Source organism: Podarcis vaucheri (genome assembly GCF_965113315.1).
Source record: "Podarcis vaucheri genome assembly, chromosome: 7".
Lineage (NCBI taxonomy): Eukaryota > Metazoa > Chordata > Lepidosauria > Squamata > Lacertidae > Podarcis > Podarcis vaucheri.
Window position 1 is genome coordinate 20,496,592 of NC_138765.1, and position 27,081 is coordinate 20,523,672.

General features: G+C 47.0%; 1 protein-coding gene across 3 annotated transcripts; it reads right to left on the minus strand.

Annotated features, from left to right (window-relative positions):
• Positions 1–795: 795 nt before the first annotated feature.
• LSR (lipolysis stimulated lipoprotein receptor) lies at positions 796–26,623 on the minus strand. 3 transcript variants are annotated; one of them, XM_082231663.1, is made up of 10 exons: positions 26,060–26,617; positions 20,478–20,819; positions 12,914–13,033; positions 9,094–9,150; positions 6,880–7,026; positions 6,293–6,463; positions 5,095–5,154; positions 3,276–3,407; positions 2,481–3,109; positions 796–1,726 (listed from the first exon to the last, which is right to left on the minus strand). In XM_082231663.1, exons 1-10 carry the CDS (start codon positions 26,118–26,120, stop codon positions 1,691–1,693), a joined length of 1,755 nt encoding a protein of 584 aa, XP_082087789.1. In that variant the 5' UTR covers positions 26,121–26,617; the 3' UTR covers positions 796–1,690. The 3 variants fall into 3 exon arrangements, with proteins under 3 accessions (XP_082087789.1, XP_082087791.1, XP_082087790.1); XM_082231665.1 differs by lacking the exon at positions 3,276–3,407 and having other exon boundaries at positions 26,060–26,623; XM_082231664.1 differs by lacking the exon at positions 9,094–9,150 and having other exon boundaries at positions 26,060–26,610.
• Positions 26,624–27,081: the final 458 nt, after the last annotated feature.

Here is a 27,081-nt window from a genome sequence, read left to right on the forward strand (position 1 = left end):
CCCCACCGCTCTGCAACCATCACAAGGGATTCAAACTAGACATGGAAGATGGCGTTTTGTTTTTAAATGAAAAGCGTTTGCAAGAGGCTCCAGATATGAGTGGAAGGGAGAGGAAGAAAGGAAACTGAGCCTTTTCTGCTCTAGGTCAAAGTATTTTCTCCAGAAGTGGAAAAGCAGCTGTGATCCGTAGATTTTGAGTGGGGGAAAAGGCACAGGAGGAAGGCCTTAATAATAACCTCTCTCCTCCCCCTGCAAGCCTTTCCTCCTCTCAAGGCTTCTCCTATGGCAAATTTTTACAAGTTCCTAAAATGGGTGTCCATTACAAACTTTACACCATCCTCAAACCGGCTTAAATATCACTGCTACCACTGGCAGAGGATCTTCCATAGGAAGTTGAAAACACAGTTTGCAGCAAACAGTTGCCTTAAAATGACTTAATACTGTGGTCTCTAAAATGGAAAATGTCAAGGCAAAAAAAGATATAATTCTCAGCACTACAGGTATAGAACTCACAATTTTGTTGGGGGGAGGGGGAGAAATCTGTAGTATTCAACATTGCATGACCCCTTAATTTATGCTGTTATGTTCAGCCTTTAATTAGTGGTGGCCTATGTGCACAAACATGAACATTTATGCAACTAACTTCAGAGCTGCTTTAACTCCCCTCTCAAATGCTCTACATGTGTTTTTTTTTAAAAAAGAAACCTCAGAATAATTAAAAATAATAATACACAAAAGCTAGTAAGAGGGATGCTTTTTACCCACCCTTTTCCAACATCACATCCTAGTCAAGAATTCAATCCTACTCGTTTTATTTTCATTTCTATAAAACAGCAATCTCAACAAAATTATAAGCTCTTTGCACTCTAGAAACAAGGGTTGGGAGCCTGTAGTGATGCCGCTGTTGTTAAGATTCCTGTCAGCCCCAGCCAATGCAGCAAATGGTCGGGGGTGATGGAATTTGTAGTCCAGCAACACCTGCGAGGCTACAGGTTTCCCACACCTGCCTTACAATATTTACAGCACTGGCAGTCTATACATTGTTTACAAAAGGAAAAAATCTTGCACACAAAACATGTATAAACCACTTTCATAAACCGCTTTTGAGGTGGTGGTTGTTGTTTTTTTTACAATCAAGCGGTACATAAATTTTATAGAATAAAAAATAAAATGAAAAGAAAAAATGTGTTTGAAGCACTTCAAAAACTTATGTGGAAAATGTAGTTCTGGTAGTTTGTATTTGGAATCATCTTCAAAATTTTTCAAAAGGGTAAAGGGAGAGGAAGATCTCCTTTTGGCAGAATAAGATCACTGGTTTCCATTTCCAGTACAGTACTGTAGGATCGCTTTCAAGTGCCCTCCTGAACACTACGTAAAAAATAAAACTAGGCCTGAAATTTAAAAGGAGCACCCAAAAAGGAGCTTAAAAGTTCTCCTGCAGTGCAAACTCCTTTAGATTCTCAGCTGATATGCAATGAAGTTAAACCTAAGGCACCAAGAGGTCTGTTTCTCAAGTTTTGTCCAGTCGACCAGTCCCTGTTGTCAGCTGGGCATACACAAAAGCTCCACTTGCTCCACTTTATAGACTCCAGGTGAATAAAGCTCATATCAACAAGCCAAGCCGCAGTTGCTGTAGCTGTCCAAGGCACAGGACTTCTCTCATCCACCCAAGGCAGAGGTATGGAAAGGGTTAAACTACCAAACTTTCCCTGCTGACAGCATGGTTCTGTAGGGCAAAAAGAAAGTCAAGCTTTAGTAATACAATTTAAGACATTTATATCTCACCAGATCTTTAGAACAACCAAAGGCTGTTAACACCACAAGATGTAACAAAAACACCACAAATAGAAGATACACACGCTTTTATTGATCAAGATCCAAACATGGGCCCCCTAAAACACCTTTGCACAGCTTCCTGAGCCTCAATAATAAAGACAGATACTGGTGGGTCTCCAATTCTACTATCTTGGAGCCACTAACCAGAAAGCTAGTTTTAGTCTTCTTTAAGCAAAATTCCCATAGCAGATCCTACAAAGCCGTAGCTGCTGGATAATCTTCCCCTATAAAGCTGACTGAACCACCCCAATCACTTCAGTTGCTCTTATCAGTACAATGCTGGGTCAGCCCCAAGAACAGGTGTGGGGAGACTGTGGCCTCCCTAGACATTACTAGACTCGAATTCCCATCATCCCTGAAGACCGGCTATGCTGGCTGGTGTGGATGGCAACTGGGAGTCCTGCAACACCTGAAGATACCCACTCCTACCCTGGACCATCTCCTCTGTTGAACCTCTTCGTCCAACAGCAGCTCAATCTCCTCAGGAGAAAGAAAAGAATTGCCCTTGAGGGCCTCATTCCTCCACTCCGCTAGCAACGTAAAAGGATCCAGCAGTCAACTGAAGGCCATGTTTCATCTGAAATGCCAAGGCAATACTATCATGCACCACGTTAGCAGGGTGCTCTCCCTACCCCCCTACTCACCCTCCGGAGCTTGCGGTCATTCTTGCCACGGGAAGAAACAGACTCTGTCTCTGTGTACGGAGGTGGTGGCGGCGGCGGAGGGAACCCATTGCTATCGTCATCTCCGTTTCTCCTGTTGCCAAGTCTCCCACTCGATGTACTGGCATGATCCCGGTCCTCACGGCCACCTGCCTTCTGCTTCCGCCGCAGCGCTTCCTGCAAGATCCGGTCATCGTAGTGTGATCGGTCCAGGTCCCTCAGGTCATCCCTGCTCCGGCTGCGCCGTCCGCCATAGCGGTCATAGTCGTCGCGGGAGTCCGGGGAATAGTCGCGGCGGTGCCACTCGTCATCATCGGAGCCACGTCGGCCGCGGCTCCTGGGCCGGTCTGGATAAGGGTCCCGGTCCAAATCATCCAGAGCATCCACCGAGCGGGATCGGGGCCGCCGGCCATAGCCTCGTGGCGGAGGGTCCTCGTAGTGGCCGCGCCGCAAGGGGGGTAGCAAGCGCCTGGTCTCGCTGCTCCGCATGCTCTCCTCTTCCACGTCACTGATGGGAGACATGGCCTGGCCGCGCAGCCGCCCCAGCCCCTGCCGCAGTTCGTAGCGCCGATCGTCCTCATGCAGAGAGCTCAGTTCGCTCATCACGGAGGCTGGAAAGTAAGTGCGAGAGAGGGTCAAAAGCTTCTAGGCCACCGTGCTGCAAATGAATCATCAGCTAGTTATCATGCTCTCCTAAAAAACAGCTGTCCCCGAGGGCTCCTTTTGGGGAGCCCCATGGTGTGCTTCCACACGTAAAGAAGGACCCAACCAAAGTACCTTTCTCAAGCCTCCCATTAGGCTGGCCTGGGCGGGTGGGGTCAAAGTTGGCCAGCTCCTTCTCCATATAGTAGAGCACCCGCATGGAGTCATCCTGCTGGTTGGCTTGGATGCGGTAGCCGCTGCGCACAGCTGGGGAAGAGACACCAGGAGCAGGCTTTAGGACAGAGGCCCATTTCCCCATTTGCAGGGAGCCAAATATCATCCATGGGACAAAACGCAGCAAACAGGGCTACAACCAAGAAAATGCAGTTCTGAACTGGAAAGAGGCAATAGGTGTCCCTTCTCCTGCACCCTGCCTCTCCCAGTCTTTTGATCTGTAGCTGTCTCCCAGCCTGCCTGCACAGCCTACAGCAGATGAAGGGGCAGGGGGCAGGAAAGTGGGAGAATAAACGACAACCTCATCACCTGCTTCAGCAGATTTAAAAATAAAGGAGGAACCTCCAGGATGCAACAGGCACTCTGTGAACAAGGAAAGTGGGAGAATAAACGACAACCTCATCACCTGCTTCAGCAGATTTAAAAATAAAGGAGGAACCTCCAGGATGCAACAGGCACTCTGTGATGGGAAAGGTCCTCCCAACACAGCCTGGAAAATTCTCGCCTCTGCTGAGCATGACGTTTCTCCCCAAGAGGCAGTCGTCGTCTCCATGAATCCCTTTCCAAGGCTTTCTAAGTGCAAATGGCAGGATAGCCTGACTCCCTCCCTCGGCAATCTTCGCGGAGCTCTGGCCCAATGGTTGCCAGTGGCTTGAATTAATTAATTTTATAATGAATGGTTTTAGAGTGTTGTTTATGCTGTACTTTTGTACTGTTTTATTGTTGTTGGCCGCCCTGAGCCCGGCTTCGGCTGGGGAGGGCGGGATATAAATAAAAATTTTTATTATTATTATTATTATATATCTGTGGCACTATGACCCTAAACCATGCAGCAGCAAGTATTCAGCACAGCTATGTTTGGAACACACAGTCCAAGCAACAGCTCAAACTAGGTGTGCTACAGAACTGAGTATCAGTACAAAGAGGGCAACAGCACCCTGCCTATGTTCTTTTGCCACCTCTGTTCCAAGCAAGAGTTTTAAAAACCTGTCCACTTTCTGCTGGTCTTTCCATTTTCTGGCTTGTTTTTGCTGCTGCTGCATTTTTAGCTTTCTTTTCTGGCCACATATTTGCATTTCGGGAACTTGAAGACTCTATATAGGAACTTGTCCACCCAATATGGTCAGCAATGGCCCACTGGGGGAATTGAACTCTTCCCAGTTAAGATACTTTGGTGGGGGGTGGGGTGCTATTCCTCCAAGTGGCACCATTGCTGGCCCTGCTCAGCATAGAAGAGGTAGCAAAGAGCTGCCCAGGATCTTGCAAGTGCCCTTCCTGGGCACTAAACAGGACAATATCTCAGAAGCCTATGCGGTACCCTCTCATACTATCCTGAGAAGTGTGCATCTGGAAGGTGAGAAGGAAATCCTAAGCAAACTCACTACATGAGCAACTTCCTGCTCTATCTTTATTAATTAGCAAGCAATTCTGCTTCTGTGCAGCAGAGGGAAGCATTAGCCCTCAATATCCCTCTCCCCACACCCTATAATCTTTCAACCTCAGTTGCTTGCAAATACAAACAGATGGATCACACAAAAGCATAATTCCCCATGTGAGCTCATAAGCAGCTCCCCCACAATAAAGCAGGTTAGTTCAGCCAATGGTGAAGCACTTGCCCACCCAAAAGGTTGCCTGCTGTCAATACTTCATTTTTATATGCCCCTCAATGAAGGTCCAAGCAGACAGTTCTGCTTCTATCTCCAATACACACATTTCTTACCAGCATTTGCAATACTATCTGTATCCCTCAGGAGGGGCACCTGGGAGCTGTTCCCACCAACTGCAATGAAATAGACAGCAAGGATTGTCAAAGAACTTTAGTATTCAGCCATGAGAATGACTGCTCAAGCCTACACTCCTCAATCCTGCAAACTTGTGCAAGCAATATCAGGTCATTCTTGCAGTTCTGGGGTTCATTGTTGTACCCTATAAACAAGTCCCCTTTTACTTAGCGTTGCCTGTCAAGCACCTGATGCCAGGTGATTCGGCACTTCGAAGTCTCAAAAGCTGGGCCTTCAAAGCATGACGCACAACCAATTCTGGAGGCTTCAGCTCTACTTCCTATTAGTCACTGGGTGGCAGAGGTGAAGCCTGCCTTCTTTTGCCAATGCACAATCATTAATTCATTCATAATTTTATTTGTATGCTGCCTTTACATAGGTTCAAACAATGTGCAAGGCGGCTTATAAAAAAAATCAGATAATTACAAACATGGCAAAAGTAGGCATAAACAAATAAAACACAAATTGGACAATAAATCATAGTAAATGCTAAAATAAAGATAGTAACACCACCCCTCAATAAACCCTACTCAGCTGTCTATTCAGCAGCCTCAGCTTTTGTAGCTGGAGTCAGTCCGGGCTGTGCCCTCCCAGGCCAGGGGGCGGGGGAAGGCCTGCAAGGCAGGTATGAGGACTCACAGCCCAGATGGTCTCGGGCCTCTTCATTAGCCTCATATTTTGTAGCTGGAGTAAATCACTTTAAGGCCCCTGGTTGTGCACTGGCAGCCACTTCTCTACTTGCCTGACCCCTGACATCACACACCAGGCGTGGGTAGTTGGGTGCGATAGGGGGGCAAACAGCCTGAAAGGCCACATCTGACCGGCAAGTCAAAGGATCCTCACCACCTGCTCTGCCTGAAGAACTCCAGCGAAGGAGAGCCCACCCCCACCCCCCTCTAAATGATTGTTTCCAAAGCCGAATGTGCGTATCACTGTGTTGAGCAAGACAGCGGCTGCCCAAATAGTTGCAGGAAGTGAGGAGCCAGCTCTATCACCCAGCAGACCAGGGTTAAGCCCAAATGAGAGCTCACAAAACTCAGGCCCTGGGCTAGCACAAAGCCTTTTAGAACTGTCAATTCAGTCCAGCAGGGAACTAGCTCTGAGGCAGCAAGGATTTGGCTAGTAGAAGCCACTTACCTGAACTGGCTCTGTCGTAATCCACTCCATAACCATTGTACATGGCAGGCATTGGACCCATGGGGATCACAGTGGCTGGGGGCCCCTGCTTCAGATGGTTACTGGATGCATAGAGGGTGGGTGCATAAACACTGGGGGCCCCTGAAGTTGCAGCTTTCCCTGCAAGGTAGACTGAAGACATGCTTGTGTTAGGGATTACAATATATTAATCCTGGAAAAGAGGAATTCTAAGCCAAATGTTCAGAGCATTCCTCCAGCAACATTCAGGGGAATCACAAATTCAGGCTCAGCGATAACATTTGCCCTGCTCCGCTTTTCATCAGGGCAAATGCAGGCAGGGTGGCTTCCATATTGCCCATGTTTCCCTTGCAGAAATATGCTGATATAATGCAGCATTAGGTAGTTTGGGGGAAGTTAGGGACTGCTTATATACAGAGCCAAGGGTGTTTTACTAATAAGCCTGTGGGCAGTCACACAAAGATGGGAGAACTTGTCCGCGGGTCAGGCAGAAGGTTCATGGCAGATCTGAGAGCAGAAGCTGCTCTGCCTGCTCTCGCAGTTCAGGGGAAGAGGAGAACAAGACTTACGTGCTTCAGGGCAGCAGCACTTCTCAGAGCAGCAGGGGCATCGGACGTAGCAGCAGCAGGTGTGAGGGCAGCACTGACACCAGCAGATCCCAAAGAGCATTAAGACCAGAAAGAACCCTAACACCACCAGGACGACAAAGAGCCAGTCTGGGAAGAAAGGGGGGTGGGGAGGGAAAAGTCCTTTTGAGACAGAGCCTATGAATCAAGTTCCATCTAGAGAGAAGGGCTAGGCCATCTTGGCAGCTTCTATACTGAGTCAACAAGCTTCCGTTAAGGAAGAGAATGCCAGTTGTGATACCTGGCACTCCTTGCCCTAATATACAGCTCTCACAGTGCGACAGCCTTAGCAAACTGACAATTCCAGCTCCCTCCTCACACCAGCTCCTGCATCGCCCAGGTCCAGAAGTCCCTCCTCTCAGTCCCTAACTGATCCTGTTGAATGCTGAGTGCATTCCAACAGGTCCTCTTGAATCCTGGATCCCAAAGGGCTGCTAAAAATCTAGACATTCATTCTATATCTATCCCATTCATTGCACTGTTCTGTCTCCTACAGGATCAGGACCTCACCCCCCTCCCTTGCTGTTCCTAAGCAAAAGGACTGCTGCACCAAGATTGCTTTGCAGAGGCAAAATCCCTCCCATGTGTCAGTGATGTGGAAGTCCAGTGTCAACGCTGAACCTACACCTAACAAGTCGCCCAGGGAAGCAGAAGCCTTCAGTGTGCCATATTTTTTGCTACTCTCGTTCCTTCTCTTTCTATTGGGCGCTTTATCCACTGCTTTTATACATGGTTCTTTAAACTCAAGGGCCCTACAGCTGCAAAATGAAATATGATCCTAGACTGGCAGACCAATTTCCATATATTACCAACACAGGATCTGGGATTAGCCCAACAGATGAAGACCGCAGAACTTGCAGTATGGAGTGTGTTCTCTTTCAAACTCATACACACCACAACTCAAAGATGGACAAGGCCTCATGGCACAGATTTCTCCACCTAAGTCTGTCAAATGCAGCAAGCTCTCAAGTGCTGGTGTCCATCATTCATGCTTTGAAGCCAGCCTCAGCAGTCCTCATCATCTAACGATAGTTTTCCAGGATGAGTTGGTTGTGTTCAGCTGGCTAGAGCGTGGTTTTAAGTATAGCTCTCCCACCAACTTCTAATAGAGTGTTAGGGGACTGCCTTTCTGCTTCGCAAGCAGTTGCGTTCTGTGTAGGATACCAGTGTGGTTCACCCTTCCCTCTCATTAGCTGCTGGGGCTGAAAGGACTTGCATAGCAGCAGCCCCTAAACAAGTCCTGACAAACCAAAGCTGGGGACCCTTTGCTTATGCCCTCCAGCCAAAGAACATCAGAACAATGCACAACCCAGCCTTCACCTTCCCAATGTTTTGCACTACAAATCCCAGCACCCCAGCCAGTATGGCCAGTGATCAGGGACAATGGGGAACTCCAATACAAAGTTTATTGGGGGTGCTAGTGTTAAGACACAACAGCAACCCCTGTGCATACCATCATCATAACAATATCATGTGCAAATGAACACCAAGGTTTGCTATGAAGTTACACTCAGCAGGTAAACTGCAGCCAGTTCCAGCTTGCCCAAATGTGTTTTCTGCACAATCCAGATGCTGGTAACATTAATAATAATAATAATAATAATAATAATAATAATAATAATACATTATTTATACTCGGCCCATCTGGCTGGGTTTCCCCAGCACTCTGGGAGGTATCCAACAAAAGATTAAAAATACATTAAAACATCAGTCATTAATAACTTCTCTAAATAGGGCTGCCTTTTTACACTTGACTTTTTGTTTAGGTGCACACCCCCAGTGTATGTGTGAACCACTCCTAATTCAGTTACAGGCCCAAGGGACCCTGAATTGCACACTGCACTTAAGCCTGCATCTCTACAGCAGGGACATGAAATGACAGGTTCTCTTGTACATCACAGTTAGAGGTAGGTGGTGGGTGGGTAGGGGAGGTTGGAAGAAACGTAAAAGAAGCCTACAGAGTTTTGCAGCGTTAGCAAGTTAACAAAAGAAGTACCCTAAGAGACAGACATTTTGGCCTCCTTTCCAAACCCAGGCACGCCTACTGCTACCCCGACAGATTCAAGGATAGGACATATTAAAGAACAAAGGAGTATTATCCACCCACCCCTCACAACCCCAGGAAAGACAGCATGGAAAAAGAAGCAAAGCCAGTACCTTCCATATGCCCTATCTGAAAGCCTGGCAAAAGCTCTGAGACACCGGAGGATTTGCCTACAGAACAAACAAAAACACAGGGAAAAGAAAGTTACTAAATACAGCTGGCTGCTCCTGGAGGCAGGCACTTCTGGGCCAGCTAAAGCAGTGGTTGGGAACCTAGGGCCAAATGCAGCCCCTTCCAGGCCTCTGTCCTTGGGACTCACCCCAGACCCACACCGTCCCTGCTCTGCGCTTTTCTCAACAGCTTTGGCTTGGCTAGAATGTCTCCTCTGACTATCATAATGCTCTGCGCTTGCACGAATGATGGGAGAGGTGTGTGTGTGGAAAACAAGAGACTTCTGCACAGCTGGAACGAAGCCCACTGTACAAAGGCTAAACCATCCAGGACGCTGTGCTGGCATGTGGCCCCTGGAAGGCTGTTTATGAGGAAATGTGGCCCGCAGACTGAAAAGGAACCCTAGAGGGGCAAATGGTTATATCAGAAATTCCATCTGCAGTGATTTATCTGTGATGCACAGAAGCCCTTATTTAAACGCTGCAGTCAAGAAGTGATGAGCCTGCAATTGTTACCTTGTCCTAAGATAAGCCCACTGCTTTTGTCTTAAGGAAATGGAGAAGGCAGAGAGGTAAGGACTAACATTCCTGGGTGGGTGGGTGTTTGTGTGTGTGTCCCCATCCGCCCCCCTGATGGAGCAACTGCAAGCCAGGCACGCACTCTCACCTACAGAGTGGAATGTTTGGGAAAATATTTCCTTTCCCAGGCCCTGCTGTAAGCAACCGGCATTTTTTCAGAACATGCAACCCTGGCACAGCCAGGCACATCACCCTGCTGCAGTTCCTGAGCATGGGGGCAGAATATGGTTTCTGACATAAAAAAAAATAGAGGAAAAAGAAGAGTACAGGAACTGACAGGAAGCAGATACGTTCCACAGAGAGGGTACTATCTGGAAGAAAGCAGGTCTCCCAGTTTTAGCCAACTTGGGAGTAGAAAACCTCAAGACAATACTACACACAGTATGAAATAGCTGCCTGCACAGAGGCGTCCCAATATATTCCCTGCCTGCTCTGCTCCCTCTGGTGGGACAACTCCTAGAGCCCCCCAGAGAAATGGATTGATGTAAAGAACATAATTGCGTGGGATGAGAACCAGGTCACAGATCTGAACATGTTAACTTGGCAGTCAGGCAATGCCAGAAAGTTGCTCAGGAGCCTGCAGGATAGGACCAATGATCTGCCTAGTTGAAATCTTGATTCTAATACTGGCCACACAGATGACTTTGAGAAGCTCACCAGGGCATAAAGCCAGTAGCCCTCCCATGTTGTTGTTTTTTGCCCTCAACGTACAGTACACAGAGATATACTGTATTTTTTGCTCTATAAGACTCACTTTTTCCCTTCTAAAAAGTAAGGGGAAATGTGTGTGCGTCTTATGGAGCGAATGCAGGTTGCGCAGCTATCCCAGAAGCCAGAATAGCAAGAGAGATCACTGGTTTCACTGCACAGCGGTCCCTCTTGCTGTTCTGGCTTCTGAGATTCAGAATATTTTTTTTCTTGTTTTCCTCCTCCAAAAACTAGCTGCGTCTTGTGGTCTGGTTCGTCTTACAAAGCGAAAAATACGGTACTTGCTCTGGACATTGAGGTTCCATTTAGCCAAGAGCCATGAGTGCAAAAGTTAAGTAAAAATCACAACACAAATTGCAAAATACAAATTAAAGAACGCAGACATACGAAAAAGAACAGCAGCAGTTTGAAAACAAACTCACACTGGGTCCCAAGGGCACATTGCCCCCTTGGTATACAAAAGATGTTAATAAACAAAACAGATAAGATATGATGCGCCACACTTTTAATCCCTGCCACTGCAGGAAAGTCCATTCATGTTCATTTCCTCTCTGCTTCGAAGATCTGCTCACAGCACACAACCACCAGCAGCGTGTTGGTGCACAAAATTCAACACTAAGGATCTGTGTTTGGTTTTGTTTTTTTAATAACAAAACAAACTTCTAGTCCTAATGTATGTAACAAGGAGCCTGAAAAGTACACAGGCAAAGCCTTATGAAATAAATCCAACTACAACGGACCTGGAAGGAAGAGGGTGAGTGGGATTAAGCCAAGCAACATATTAAGTTGCCTTTCACCCAGTTAGACCACTGATCCATTTCCGACCATCAACAATTCCCCAAGTCCACAGACAAAACAAAAGGGTTGTCCCCAGCCCTGCTACCCAAGACAGTCTTAACTGCAACTACTACTGCATATACACAAGGTCCCAAAATCAATCCCTGGCAACTCAAGCAATAATATTTCCAGCAGGTAGCATTAAGGCTTGTGTGCCCTTCGTAGCACACAATCATTGAAAAAGGCAGAAACACGCAGAATAAGCAAAATTCCATGCATTTTGCTTAAGTAACAATATACAAGAATAGTATTTTTTTAAGCTCCACAAAGGACACAAAATTCCTCATGACAGGGGCCAATGTTACAGGGCAGGGTGACGCGGCACTGCCCACGATAAAGGGACACTTCAGAATGCCAGTCTCCACCCGCCCTTAGAACTGGTTCCTCCAGTACAGTATCACAGACGTGCACACACACACACACACGAGATTTTGCAAAGAAAGAGTCCTGTGTGCATAGCAAACAAAGATCAACCTGCACCCTGGCTCCAGTCCAGAGACCCTGCTTTGTTCCCAGAACACACACACACACATTGGCGAGTATTTACAACTGACTACAAGAGGACACCTGAGTAGCAAATTTTTGTGTGTCTACGAATGGGTGTCCCAGATAGGGTGTGGCATAGGTTGGGAGTGCGAGGCACCCAGAGCTATAACAAAGCTGGGCATAAAGCAGTGGGGCTGATATGGCAGGCAATCAAACAGAAGGAATTATATGCCTGCCTGGATACAGCCGGTGCTAAGACAGGAAGCACAGTGCTGGGGTCCCAGAAGCGGTTTCTCAGGCTGCTAGTGCAGCACACAAATCAGGCTAAGGCAGTAGAGAAGGTCGGCAAAGTTTTCGTGACTTGGGCCGGTTCACAGTACCACAGATGCCGCCATGGGCCAGAGTGTGTGCGCATGCACGCATGCACGCTATTTCCGGCACGCCTTCCGGCATGGAGGAGGCATTGCACAGCTTCCCACTGGCTGCAGGAGCTTCAGGAAGCCAGCCAGTATTGCAGAAGGCGGTCCCCGCTCTGTTCCACACCGTAGCGCGGCACATGGGAGCTGACCGAGTGGGCGGCGGGGGTCCATGGGCCAGTTAAACAACCCCCATGGGCCGCTTGTGGCCCATGGACCTTAGGTTGCTGACCCCCGCAGTAGAGCCTGGGCAACAGAATGGACTGCACCAGTTCAGACCCTGAGTTATTGAGGTGGGGAGATAAACATTTTGGATGCTTCCTTACATTTAAAAAGTCTGAGTGAAAACTAGCACAGCACCTCTCTTCTCTCCTGCGTTGTTTTTCTCCTTGGTGTATTTTTGTAACCCAGCAAATCTGGGCTAGCAGCAACAAAATAAAAGCTACCACCTGCAATATGAACTACATCACCTCATTCTTCTGTGGATGAACCCAAACCCCTTATCTTGCTCTGAGTGGGTGGGACTTGGAAAGCAAAGGTACATGCACCAGTTTTGCAGGGCAAACTAAGCTTGACAACCATCCAGATCTTCCTTTCCTCCTGGGGATTTACCCAATAGGCCAGCTAGTCTTGTGCGAGAGCATCCTCCCCTACGAAGCCTCCCACAGCATGCAATTAAGCTGCCCTGATCTGTCCTGAGAGTTTCCTGTGTGCTCAACAGCAGCCTTGTCACTTACCCAAAACAATGAGCTCAGCGTAGGCCTCATTGTTGCCTTGCAAGTCTTGATTGGAAGTCACTGTGCAGTAGTACACCCCACTGTCTCCCCAAGCTGTCTGGTCAATGCTGAGGTCAGCATCTAGAGGAGAAGGATGAAAAAGAAGGCAGAGAAGAAGAAAAGGGTATCAACCCAGATGCTAAATGTCAGCTCCTTGGATATATGAATGTTAAGCAGAGTCACAGCATCTTCTCTCAAGGTATATTCCTACATACAAAACCATAATATTGTTCTAAAGAAAAATCCGCTGGTTATTATAAACTGTACCATCAGTTTGGTTTTTGTCATGGGAATCTATGAGCATCGTAGGGAAGCTGCAAACCATTGCTCATGAAGAGAAACCATACGGATACCTACCTTTCCAACCATTCATTTAAGGAAATTTACCTATATGTAAGAACTGGAAACTGCAGCAAGGTGGGGGTATTTTGTGCACAAGTGATTAATAGCACCTGTCTCTGAAAGCGAGCTCTGGGCCCTAGAGAGAAGCTGTGCCCCAATTTCAGCCTGAATTATTTTCAAAAGCTTATCCTAGCTTTTGTGCTGCAAGGAGATCAGAAATAGGCAACCATACTGGGCCTCTCTCAATTGGTGGAAGACTCATTGTTCAAGAGGAATGAGAAAAGTAAAAAAGGAAATCTCTTGCAGAGGCGAGCCACCCCACCTTGCCAGGGGAAAAAGTCCTGGGATTAAGCCAGAAACTGACAGAGGGGCTTCTCCAGGAAACACATTCCAAATTCACAATTAAATTGCCCAGCAACATCTTGCAAGAGGGCTTGACTGGGCAGGAGGTTGTCCCTGCTACACCTTCTTTTACAGACAAGAGACACAATATAAGGCGGCTCTCCTCCTTGCACTCAGTGAAGCAGCAGTCCAAGGTCATAAAGGGTCGAACACCCATACTATTTCTGCAGCAGTGTCCCTGTCTCCAGCATCCAAGAACAGCCCAATCAGACAAAAAGGAAGCTTCTTAGCCACTGTATGCTCGAAAGCCAAACATTTATGAAAACCGAAAACACAGGGCTATTCAGTTTTTTTTAAAAAATGGTGTGCAAGTTCTTCTACACACATTTGAACTTCATGTAGAGCACAAGCCACTATACTGGAGCACACCAAATCATTTGCCCCTGTGTGTGCATAGAAAATAGATCTAACAGGAAGGGAGCACATGGAGATCGGCATTGATTGTTGCAATGTACCTCTGAGGACGATGATGATGATTATGGTAAACTTGTATAATCTTAGAAGGGGTGTGGCTTGTGACCATGATGAAGGGACCCTGGACTTCTGAAAATGTTACACTACTGACCAATCTCTGTGCCTGGCTGAGGATGGAGGTCTGCAAAGATGAAGAGTTGTGCAGGTAAGCACTTCTATTTAGTAGGAGGGTACAAGAAGGGAGTATCCAATGCAGCGGTAGTTCACACTGGGACCACTCACCAGAAGGAGGGGGGAAAGGTTGTTTTGAGACTTTTGCTGGATTCTCTGCCCAAAGTCTCAAGGAAAAAAATATTCCCTGTACAAAATTCCATCCATCAACAGTGGTACTTCCCTTCTTAAAAGGGAAGTTACAACTTTAGCACATTGCATTGGATGCTCTCGCTATGGTTAGGTAAGGGCTATTAGCAGATGCTTGTTTTTTCCTTCTTTGAATCATACCAGGATACAGAAATGGCTGAACATGAAGTAGAATTAAATCGCAAGCAGGCAAGGACCAGCCCACAGGATGTACTGAATCCCAAGTATTTATTTTTTCCTCATCTGCACAACTCTGCACTGCTGTTGTGTGGCAATTCATGGGCCAGTTATTCTCCCTTCTCTGGAAAGTAGACAGCTTTGGCCCATCAAGGCTCTCCAAAGGAAAAGTCAGTGTGGAGAATGAATGACTCAATCCTGTAAAATATAGGAGGCGTGAAATAGGGCGAGAGACAAGGAAGTGCAAGGAAAAGGGTTTTCTCTCAGCTGGTTTGGATTCTGGTCCTCCTTCATTTGCTCCAAGGCTTCTGGCTGGGCCAAGTTAACAACAATTAGTTGGGTAGATCAAGCCACCAACACCTAAGATCACAGGGAAACCACTTCCTCACTTCCTCATACAGCCCAAAATAACATGCAATTATTCCCCATGTGCTAACTCACCTGGTGGCAATTTATGCCTTCAACTTCTTCCACTTTAACAAGTCCACAGAGGCAGCATTGGGTGAGGGAGAAGGAAATTGGTCACATACACATTCTAGCGCAGTTGCTGATGCAACAAGTACTGCTCACTATCTCCGATTGTAAAAACCAGGGATAGCCAACATGGTGCCCTCTAGATGTTCTCTCCCATCAGCCATAGTGAGAATGCCCGACAGTCAGGGACGATGGGAACTGTAGTCCAAGAACATCCTAAGGGCACCATGTCAACTATCCCTGGTACAAACAGCATCTCTGCTGTTTTGCAGGAATGAGAAACTGGGTCTTTTCAGGCAGGGAACCCGCAGCCTTGCTATAGGGGTTCACAGCTGCATAAATAAAATAGGGTTTGTTCTGCACCAGCACTCAGGAATGTTTCCCCATAACAAACCAATATATGTGCAAATATCAGATACACTGGCAGTGGCAATACAAGAGTTGATGGGTTGGCCTCACTTTTCCAGAACTGCTTTCCGGGTCATGACTAAACTGCTTCTGATGCAACAGGACACTGTGAAGAGTGCCAGAGTGCACGGAAAAGCCATTTACCTTCCTGCCGCAGTGGTACTTGCACTGGCGTGCTTTTCAACTGCTAGGTTGGCAGGAGCTGGGACAGAGCAACGGGAGATCACTGCATCATGGGGATTTGAACCGCTGACCTTCTGATCGGCAAGCCCAAGAGGCTCAGCAGTTTAGACCACAGCGCCACCTGCATAAGCCCAGGAGATACTAGGGACATGCTCAAGCACAGCAACATAGAATCATAGAATTGTGGAGTTGGACGGGACCATTAAAAACCTATATAGATGGGTTTTGCAAATACACATGTGTATTCTTTCCCCACCCTCTCCTGTTCCTTACTGAGCAAATGTTGCATCACTCTTAAGATTAAAATTCTGTACAAAGGCCAGGACCACACCAAGGTCTTGAGCCACCACTTCACCATCCCTGTTTCGAGTGCACCAACACTTGGAAATCAGCAGAATATCAGCATATTCTACAAACCAATTGTTTCCAAAACCTGAACATCAGCCTAAGCTGCACCAAGTTTTTAAGTAGACCTTCTGTGCTTCCTGAAATAACTGCAATTAGGTGCTTAGAAAGTGCTGCGAGGATGGAAAGTGCATTGCAATTATTTTTTTAAACTGCTGGTTATGGTGCTGCTGAAGGTTTCACAACTAAATTCACTCTGCCCATTACTAAGACGAGAACTATGCAGAGCTTAAGCAGCAGGGGGAAAACAGCACAGGTGTCCAAAAGGGTTGTTTTGGTTTTCTGCAATGTGAGTCAGACCTTAGTGTAGCAGGAGAGAAAAAACCCCTGTTATTACACTGCAATCTTTTCCATGGGTTTGCAGGGAGGCAAGAAAGAGAACATGCCTGTGATGACTCCAAATCTGGCGATCGACACTTGTTTTGAAACATGTTATCACAAGCCGTAGGTTTTTGCCATGGACTTTTGACCTGCTGGAACAGTAAATGCTGTTTATTCCTGTTTTGCCTCTCCTCTTAAGTCTTTGCTGATGTCAGAGTTCATAAGAGAGAGAGAAAAAGAAAGCAGCAGTACTTGCCAGAATTTAGTAGGGTTGATTTTGTTAAGCACAACAGCAGGAACGAGATAGTGAAAAGATTGCAAAATGGTTGCTATTCTTGGTCCCAATTTGCAATTATTTTTATTTGGTTTATTTTATTTTAAACGAACTAGGGCTGCAATATATACAGCTTAATCCTATGCATGCTTACTGGGAAAACAGTCCCAATAATAAGACAATCTTTGGCTTAGAGGGAGCGAGCAAAGGTGCAGATACCCAGAGCAGAAACTTTGCTTCTTCCCTGCTCCAGAGCCAGTGTGGTGTAGTGGTTAAGAGTGGTGGACTCGTAATCTGGTGAACCGGGTTCGCGTCCCGCTCTTCCACATGCAGCTGCTAGGTGACCTTGGGCAAGTCACACTTCTCTGAAGTCTCTCAACCTCGCTCACCTCACAGAGTGTTTGTTGTGGGGGAAGAAGGGAAAGGAGAATGTTAGCCGCTTTGAGACTCCTTCGGGTAGTGATAAAGCGGAATATTAAATCCAAACTCCTCCTCCTCCTTCTTCCCAGAGCTAGTTCATGGTTTGCTTTAGAATAACGTGCATTCCCAGGCTGATGGTCTGTAAACCTCAGGCAAACCATAAGCAGCATACAAAGTGCAAACCTTGATTACAGCTCTTCATTTGCTCGGAGTGAGACAAACCATGAGGCTGGCTTAGTTCTGGCCGGTGTGGCAACAGCAGGAATGGCGCTGGAGCAAAGCAACTGCCATTTTCATTCCAGTTAACCACAAACATGGACTCTCCTGCAGAGTCATAGTCTGGCTTGGTGTTATGCGTGAACCAAGCCTCACCACGGCCAACAGGGTTCACACTCGACTTATTGTACTTAGGACTACAACCTTAAATCAGACTAAAAAGGTGTCTTGATTAATCTGTTGGAAGTCATTTTGAGACAATTAAAAAACAACAACAACAGAAGGCATTCTCCTCTCTGCAAGAGAGAAAGGGAAAATGCCTCTAAGATTTTACTTGCTGGAAAAGACAGGTACAACACCAAGTATGATTCCTTTCTCCTTAGAAAAGAATCTTCCATTCTCTCTCCTTAGCGCAGGAATGTGGGAACCTGGGCCCTCCAGATGCTGAAGGATTCCAACTCCTGGCAGCCTCAGCGAACATAGGCAATGCTCAGGAAGGATGCAAGTTGGCAGTCCAGCATGTTCCCTGCCCCCTGGCTTAGTATTTTGCTGCTTTCAGAAGTCATGCTATCAACCAGTGAACTGCACTGTTCTCCAGTTGTGCAATACCTGCCAATATCCTCAAAAAGCAGTTAACAGGGTTGTTGGGGTTTAGAAGTAGAAGAACTGGATTCAAAGCCCTTTCATGTGTTTTACGATGGATAAGATGTATTTTGTAGTGGGCCCCAACCAGTTCATTTGCTGGTTGCAAGAATACTTTAGGGTGTTAAAAAAAACAACAACATTCAATCCATACAGAAGCAACAACTCAAAACCTACATAGAGTGAATGCAAGCGAAACATAAAGAGAGTATATTGCTTAAGTACTCCAGGGTTTGTACAACCGAGGGTGGTGGTTTTGACCTTTCGAAAACTTTAGAAGATTTGGCCCTACACATCTCAGTGCCATGTTCCATCAATTACAACAGGGGTCGGCAAATTTTTTTAGCCGCAGGCTGGTCCGCTGTCCCTCAGACCTTGTGTGGGCCGGAGAAGCAGCATCAGGGAGTAGGAGCTGGAAGAAGAGGCGAGGGGGGCAAGTAGCCACCACCACTGCTTTTTCCTGTGGGTAGGCAGAGCGAGCTCATCCGCTCCGCTCCCTGGTCCACAGGAGCACCAGGGTGGCGGCGGAGGGAAGATGAGCGGCGCAAAAGGGCTGGCTCCGGAGGGGCTGCTTAAAATGGCGCTCAGCCAGCCCCTTTCCTCCTCTAGGTAGGGCAGGGAGAAGCCAGGAGGAGGGAGGGAGAAGGTGCCGTCACGGTGTGTGTGTGTGTGGAGGGGAATAGAATGGCACAGGGGGGAAATGGCGCAGCCCGAACGAACAGAATCCCCAAGCCGATCCACAGACAGTCTGCAGGCCGGATCCTGATTCGGCCTGTGGATCTTAGTTTGCCAACCCCTGAATTACAATCAGATTTCTGACACTCCCCAATCCTGCCATATCAAGTACCTGCTGCCTGCAAATCTACCAGCCCAAGCAGAACATTTTTCATTGAAGCCTGTGATTTGTCAAACTGTTAAGTGACTCAAGCACCTATCACCCAGTCTCTCTCTCCACCACAGAAGACTCCTAATACACACAATAATGTGAATACTGCTGCAACACCACAATTTCTCTTTAGAAGCTTAGAGGCATAGCATTCTTTGACTGTATGCTCTCACACTGAATTCTTGGCACCTCCATTTAATCTCAAGTATCTGGGCTGAGAAAGACCCAGGAAGGGGAGGCTGTTACCAACAAGAGTTAACAAAAACTCAGCTATCTAGGCTATTGATTTTGGCTTTAACATGGATTACCGGGAACTCAAGCACTGAGTTTACATGACAAAATCAGTCTCTTGTCAAGTATGGCCTGTAGAGTGCTGCTACACAGAACTCTGGGGACTGCACTGCCTGCAAATTCAGCTTTTGTAGCTTGAGGCCAAATAATCAAAAATTCAATTTCCCAAAGGCTTTTAGGATTAAGTTTTCTCGCAGAACTGAAATGCTCTCTGCACATTAAGCGGTTGTATGTTAGGCTAGGGGAGGAGTTGTCCTAGCCAGGAAGCACAGCTAATCATTCCAGCACTTGTAAACTTATTGTTCTCTAGCTCCAGCCAACAGAGAAACTGGGGCACAGGAAGGTGTGGAATCTGGTCGCACCCAGTTGTAATCCTGGCACTTTGCCTTTCTTCTTCCTTGTGCTACAGATAAGACGTAGGTTTAAAAAAAGCCCCATGAAACTCAAAACAGAAAGCCTGGGGGAAAAATACTTCAGAAGTGAGACAGTGCTTTATATGTGTTCAAAGCACTTCACATAATGTTACCCAATAATCATTACAAGAGTCCTGTGATATTTTTATTTTATTTATGTGAAAATTTTCATCCCATCCTTCTAGGGCTTATGCACCACTGAAGACACCTAAACATTTGACCAGGGGTGGTGAACCTCAGGCCAAATGCAGTCCTTCAACCCTCAGGCTATGCTCCTCCTCTGGCCCAAGTTATTTTGTCTTTAGAATGCATATCCTGCTGTTCTCACCAAAGGAACCTATGACACCTAGCAATCTGAGCCACAGCAAGAAGACTGCAAACACAGCAGCCTGCACCAATGAAACTGACAGAATCACAGGACAGCAGGAACTGGGTACCAAAAAATCAAGACTAACAGCAGAATAAAGCCACCGTGAAGCTGTACCAAGCTGTGAATCTGTAGCCACAAATAAGCCACAGTGTTTTAAGATCATGGCCTTTGTCTCCAAGATAAGCCAGACCTGACTGAAAGACACTTCCAAAAAAATATCTTCCATTTGTCCAGCTTCCAGATCTTGGCTTCTGTTCCATGAGCCTGACCTGTCTACATCCTTAACTTTTATCATCCTGTGCTCACTTAGAACATTGCTTTCTCTTCATACATACATACCTGCATTGAGAAAGCCAATCTGATGCCACAGTTGGCCTATGGGACTTTGATCTAGGATCAGATCGCCGCCCAAACAAGAAGCTCTCTGGGTGACTTTGGCCCCAACATTCCCAACCTAACCTACCTCACAGAGCAGCTGCTATTAGGGTTCTTGGAGACAGCCACCACTCCTGTTGCTATTTACTTACTATTGGTGATGGTGATGCGCCGGCCCTGGTAGAAGTCCCCAAGGGTCACTGCATTGCCTTGCTTGGTAGCTACAACCCGCACCGTCCTGGAGTTGTCCTGACACTCCACGTATGGGTTGTACCCGGGGTTGTTCTGCTGCAGCTGGTTGGTGATCTGGCTGTCCTGGCCGCTGGGGTTAAAGGCATCTGCCAGGCGGCTCCGGCAGTAAGACTTGTACTTCCACGTGACAATAGGTGGTTGGGTGGCCGAAGTCTGGTAGTTGCACTGGAGAGTGACAGGTTGAAATAGGATGACCACGTTGAATGGGTTCTGCACTGTGACTTGCATTGCAGAGGCAGGATCTGGAGATAAGAGCAGACAGTCAGACAGGACGACATCGTAATGAGCAGAAAAGTAGTAGAAAATGCCACAGAGCTCCCTCCTGGAATGTTTCTCCACCACAGTCAATTACTACGACCATTGCACACTAGAATCCAGGACGACTGTGAATAATCCTGCCTTATCCTCTTAGCAAACGCCCCTTACGCTTTTTAACAAATTCATTTCAGGGGCATGCAGTCAGCCCTACCACCTAGTTAAGCCTGCTTCCCTGCTTCATCTTTCAAGAGGAAATAAACATTTAAGTCTCAAGTGTGGAAATCAGACATGGTGTTTGCAAGCTCAGTGAAAACACAGCATTTTCTGTAACTAAATGCTGGCCATCTAAACATGTCAAATGTTGGTGGACAAGGCAGGAAATATCCCACAGCCTAGCCTCCTGGGAATCTGATATATCTTTCTACACGTGAGGTGAGCTAGAAAGCTTTGCTGTCACAAATGCAGAAGCAAATTTATTAAGCCAAGGGTTTTTATCACTACTTCAACAGGGAACAAGAACTGACATTAGCACAGAGTAAGGAAATGCACTCTCACAGGCAAGAGAACCATTATGCATTTAATTTCATTCATACCCTTAACCTGTTTCTGGCTAACAGACAGAAAAGAAAGCCAGAGAGTTGTTATCGGCATCTTTCAAACAAAAAGAAATGCAGGATTGTGGGGTGAAAGAGAGAGAGAAATGAACCACATGAGCCTTTGTTTCTAGTCTGTCTTCAAGGAATCTTTCTCAAGACGATCTCTTTCCTTGACTCACCAGGCTTTATTTTATCTCAAATATTTATATACCACATTTCACACAAAAAACAAGCACAAAGGTTTGAGAGTAACATTTTCTCCAACGCTCTGCATTTTAGACACTTTCACAACCCAGCTGCCTACTTTCTCTAAACCATAGGTGGGAGACCTCCAGCACTAATCTGGCCTACCACAGGACTCAATTTGACTTGCAAATTTCCCACAAATCATCCCCACCTGCTCTACACCTGAGCATTTTTTTTTCTCCTCCAAAGGAAATGCTTTGGATTCAAAACACTGGAGGAAGCACTCTGAATCCAAACTGCTTCCTCTGCAGAGAGCGGGAAATGCTCCATTTTTAAATCAGCTGATTGGTGGCTACACCAAGCCTCTTTGAAGATGCACTCCCAGCACCAATCAGCTGAATGGTGCTGGAAGTACCTCTTCAAAGGAGGTTGCAGTCACTACTGATCAGACGTCTCAGCAACCTCCATTGAACTTTGACATGCGTCAATCACAACTGCATCATTAAGATAGCCGGAGGCCTTGCCCAGCACTCAGCCTGCAAGGGGTGGGGGCAATTTAGTCCACCACCAGCCAGTTCCTCACCCTGCTCTAAACACAGAACTAGAGCTACACATGCTAAACCAGGAGGGCTAATCAGTAACTGAAAAACAGCCTGAAGAAGGGGAAACTTGCAGCAGCTTCTGGGTTACAGAAAATCGTTTCCCATTCTGAAAGGAACAAATGACTTCCTATCGATGGGCTGCTAACCCAGCATAAGTTATTCTCATCTTCCCCAGTAATCCAACTGACTCATTAGCCAAGCCTTGTAAATAAGCCTACATGGAACTTGCAAATCCACAAAGACATACTTGCAGTACATTAGCCACACAACAGTTTTTCCAGTTCAGCAGAGCATTCATAAAGGTAAAGGTAAAGGTACCCCTGCCCGAACGGGCCAGTCTTGACAGACTCTGGGGTTTGTGCGCCCATCTCACATCTATTGGCCGGGGGCCAGCGCTGTCCGAAGACACTTCCGGGTCACGTGGCCAGCGTGACAACGCTGCTCTGGCGAGCCAGAGCCGCACACGGAACGCCGTTTACCTTCCCGCTGGTAAGCGGTACCTATTTATCTACTTGCCCCCGGGGGTGCTTTCGAACTGCTAGGTGGGCAGGCGCTGGGACCGAGCAGCGGGAGCGCACCCCGCCGCGGGGATTCGAACTGCCGACCTTTCGATCGGCAAGCCCTAGGCGCTGAGGCTTTAGCCCACAGCGCCACCCGCGTCCCTTAGAGCATTCATACTTGCACCTAATTTAGGGGAGCAGCTATTCGCAATACTACATAAACATACCTTCCATTTTCTTCCAATCAAACCAGTCAACATTCTAGCACTTAAATGAAGTGATGGGCCACAGCTACTTCTTAATTTATTCATAACACTTGTCAACACCAATTGCTACCTATTATTTATTGATGTAAACCTCTAAAATGTATTCTGTACATTTATCTATCTTCAGTACATATTTTTTTATTTTATTGCTATGGCTAGTGGCTGATGCAAATAAAATTCTTCTGATCTGATTACCAAGTCATGCAACAACCACTGTTCATAATCAACCCTGAAACTCAAAACTCCAATAGGAGTCTCCCGCCCCAAGTATTTCACCTTTCCACATATGCAGCCAAGCTGGCATGCATAAATACTTCATGTACTGGCTGTGCTCAGACACCATGATAATCAATTATGGTTGTATCTGAACTCTGAAATATGCTTAATGTTAACTATGGTTTGTTAAAAGAAGCCAGTTTGGTTGTGTAGTAAAGTAAAATTAGCTTATTGTAAACAAATCCTAGTAACAGATAGGTAGCCGTGTTGGTCTGCCATAGTCAAAATAAAAAAAATCCTTCCAGTAGCACCTTAAAGACCAACTAAGTTAGTTCTTGGTACCAAGTTAGTTCTAAGTTAGTTCTTGGCTACTGGAAGGAATTTTTTAATTTTAAATCCTAGTAAGTTAAACACATTTTGTTCGGGTCAGATATCAACCAAAAACAGGAGCATAATTTTTTGACCTCTTCTTCAGGGCCCAACCAGGGAAGGATAGGGAAGGCCATACCTTGTCCTGTCACAATAAACTAGGGGTTCTGGTGCCTGTCAGTACCAAAGAACATTGGCTCAAGTCATGGATCCTCATGATTTTTACATCTAATCAGTTGAAAATCACAGAACAGGTATATCTGTGTAAAAAGAGGTGACCTTGGATGTGATGGTAGTTTGAGGGGGCCCCTTATAAAAAAATTTGAGGATCCATCAGGAAATGTACCTCAGAGCTATGTGTCTGTGCCATGGTAGCTCCAAAAGCACCATATTGGGGGGGACGACGACTCATGAAACAATTATACAATTGCAAGAGGGACCACTTTATTTACTGAATTCAACTTGTGAGGGTTTTTTTTGGGGGGGGGGAGGAAGGCACACACAATTCTGTGTCACTCCAACCTTCTTTCCTAGCACTCAAATTTCTCTCAACTCCCCCCCCCCTACCCTAGCCATTCTCTTTTCCTTCTCCCAGGTGGCTCCCCTTTCACTCCTATCCTCTCAGTCATTTGCTTTCTGTTTAGCTTCTCAGGTAGCAAACAGTCTAGAAAGGCAAAGCGTTCCCGCAAACCAGCAATATCCACACAAAAAACCCCTGACAGATCAAGGTTGTTTTTATTAGGTGCCTGAAGGATATTTACATTGTCCACTGCACTAGTACTGTATTTTTAATCCAAATTTCCTTTTCATCTAAAAAAGCAAACCCCTGTCCACTGCTTGCATCAACTTTCTTCCTTTTATTTGCTCCTGTGGTTTCGCCTGAAGGGGGGTGGGTTGGTACAGAGATCAGTTTCGGCAGGCGTGTCATGGCTGCCACAGCAGCTAAGATGAGACATCACCCGAGAAAAAGAGAGGAACGGAGATGACCACATTTCCCACAAGCTGGGTCTGAGTAGAGTCCAGGCTTCTAAGCAAGACACCCACCACAAAAGTGACATCACCTGCAGCAGAACAACTATCCCTCTCTCTAGGTCATGAAACCAGGATTACAGAAAAGGGTTAAGGTTTGAGCAAAAACAATTATCAGTCCCTTCCTGGGTGTTTACTTTGGAGGAAGGCCATTAAATGCAAAGCACACACCCTGCCATGTGGTAGACCTAATCCCAGCCAACAGTGGGGGAAAGGGTATAAAAGCATGCCTAAATTTAAGCCACCAATGGGTTGATCCCAGTCTTTTCCCCTGGAGCAAATGTTTTTATCTCCCATGGGGCTGGAAACGTGTTAAGGTACTTTTCTCAGCAAGCAAGGATTTATTATGTTCCACCAACTATTAAACACTGTTGAAATTCCAATAAGATTCCCTGATGCTGGACATTACTACCTTTCCTTCTATCCTTGAAAACACAGACACTTTCTACAACACCTAGATGGGGTTACTAGGCCCTATTTTGGCCCCTGTTCCTTTAAATCTCCCAATGAGCCTCCTCTCCCAACAAACTGAGAGAGTCAAAGTCAACAAGGCAGATCATTGGGCTGTAACCAGACAAACCTATATGCAAAGAAAGACACAGACAATCCCTCAAGCTGAGAAAGGTTGTTGCCTTGCCGGAAGGGAACCAACAAGACAACTTGGTTTTTCAATCCAAGAAGGTTGGCCCAGGAACTGAAGAGAAAAGGCATGTATTTTACATCCCAGAGGTACAGGAAGCAGATTAGGGAAAACTGAAGCTTCTTGGCCTCCCTACAGGACCAAATTTCAAATCACTGGGAGACCTTGGGCTGGTCACCACCCCTAAGCCTAACGTACCTCACAGGGTTGTTGTGGCAATTAAATGTGGGGAAGGAAGAGAAAGAGAGAAAACTCTGTACACCACCTGCAACCCTTTGGAGAAAAAGATGGGAGCCAAATACAGTAGATAAATCATCGCAGTTACCAACTTCCTTATCTTTCGACAACTACGAAACAGCTAGAAACCTAACAGGTGCTGATTTCCCTCATCACTTCCATAATAAGAAAAAGGCTTCACTCTGCTAATGTCTGCCTGTCGGAAACCCTATTTTCTTTTTTGTGAAAGGGGGGTGGGTGCAGAGAAAATAGCAGTCATATACCCTTTCTTCACCAGGAAGCCCACACCTTGGAACAGGTGGGTTTCCCAAGTTGCGAAATATCCCCATAACCTTTGGAAGACAGAAACCCCCCTTTGAGCTCTCCAAACCAAACCAAACAAAAGGTCAGCGCGAAGGAGAAAGGAGCGCGAGCCCTTCGCCCAATCAGCTCTCGAGTTGTCTCCCCCCCCCCGCCGCCAAAAAAAACCAGAAGACCCCGGACGAGTTTCCTCTAGAGGAGGGTGGAGGGGCAAGGTAGAAGGGGGTATCGCCGCTCGCGCTGTAAAGCAAACAAACAAAAAACTTTTAAAAGTTCTTTTTACCTAAGATCCAGGCGCTCCCCAAGAGCCACAGCAAGGGCAGCATGGCCGGCCGAGTCTCCATTTCCCACCCCGCTGGCTTGAGAGACGCGGGGAGGGGAGGGGTGGTCCGCAGGCAAAGGAGGGGGAAGCGAGAACTCCGTCGGATCCTTCACTGCTTCGGCCCCTTCTTCCCTCCGCGGACGCTTCAGCCGAATCCTTCAGGAACAGCCGCGTCCCGCGCAAAGCTCCCCGAGTTACGTCCGACTGCCGAGCCCCTCTCTGGGCTCTCGCTCTCTCCGCGCGCCTCAGGTGCAGCGCTCGCTGTGGGTGCCTCGCCCAAACGACGGAAACTACCAACTCCCATAAAGGAGGAGAAAGGGGGGTGGCGTGGAGGAGAGACGCGAACCTGCTGAGGCGCTTTCCGGCCACGGAAAGGCTTTCGGTGTGGTGTGGAAGCCCGTCCGTTTGCCGCCTTTGGGAGTCTCTTTTACTGCAAGGCAAAAAGTAAAGCTCACCTGTACCTTCACGACCCCCCCCATCCCTTTTATGTAGGTGGTTCAGCCCCCCCCCCCGAGGCCGTATTGAGGACGAGCCGGCCAACTTAAAAGGGTGGGGGAGGATGCGTCCAGCTATTAAACTTTACTGCATCCACCTCCCCCCCCCCTTATATGGAAGTGAACTTGCCCAGGTGCTGCCTTGGCAGGCGGAGGGATACAGAGGGCAGATTTAAAAAGCGCAGGGAACGTGATTGGTGGAGGACGGGTTGGTCCAAGAGGGTAGGGAGCGGGTTTCAGCCACTTTACTGTACCTGTAAAGCGCGTTCGAAGCGCGTTATTCCCTCAAAGAGTCCTGGGCGCTGTAGTTCCCCCATCGCAGAAGTACAGTTTCCAGCAACCCTTAACAAACTACAGTGTCCAGAGTTCTTTGAGGGAAAGAACGTGCATTACAAGTACAGCTGAGACTCAACTTAAGGTAAAGGTAAAGGTACCCCTGCCCGAACGGGCCAGTCTTGACAGACTGTGGGGTTTTGTGCGCCCATCTCA

What these genes read in the sequence shown, in the direction of transcription:
- LSR (XM_082231663.1), bottom strand. Translation starts at nt 26,120, where the DNA reads ATGGAGACTCGGCCGGCCATGCTGCCCTTGCTGTGGCTCTTGGGGAGC. An exon ending in GTGCTGCTGCCCTGAAGCAC is followed by an intron (nt 6,464 to 6,879) that starts GTAAGTCTTGTT and finishes GCATGTCTTCAG; the next exon opens with TCTACCTTGCAGGGAAAGCT. An exon ending in TTACGACAGAGCCAGTTCAG is followed by an intron (nt 5,155 to 6,292) that starts GTAAGTGGCTTC and finishes ATTTCATTGCAG; the next exon opens with TTGGTGGGAACAGCTCCCAG.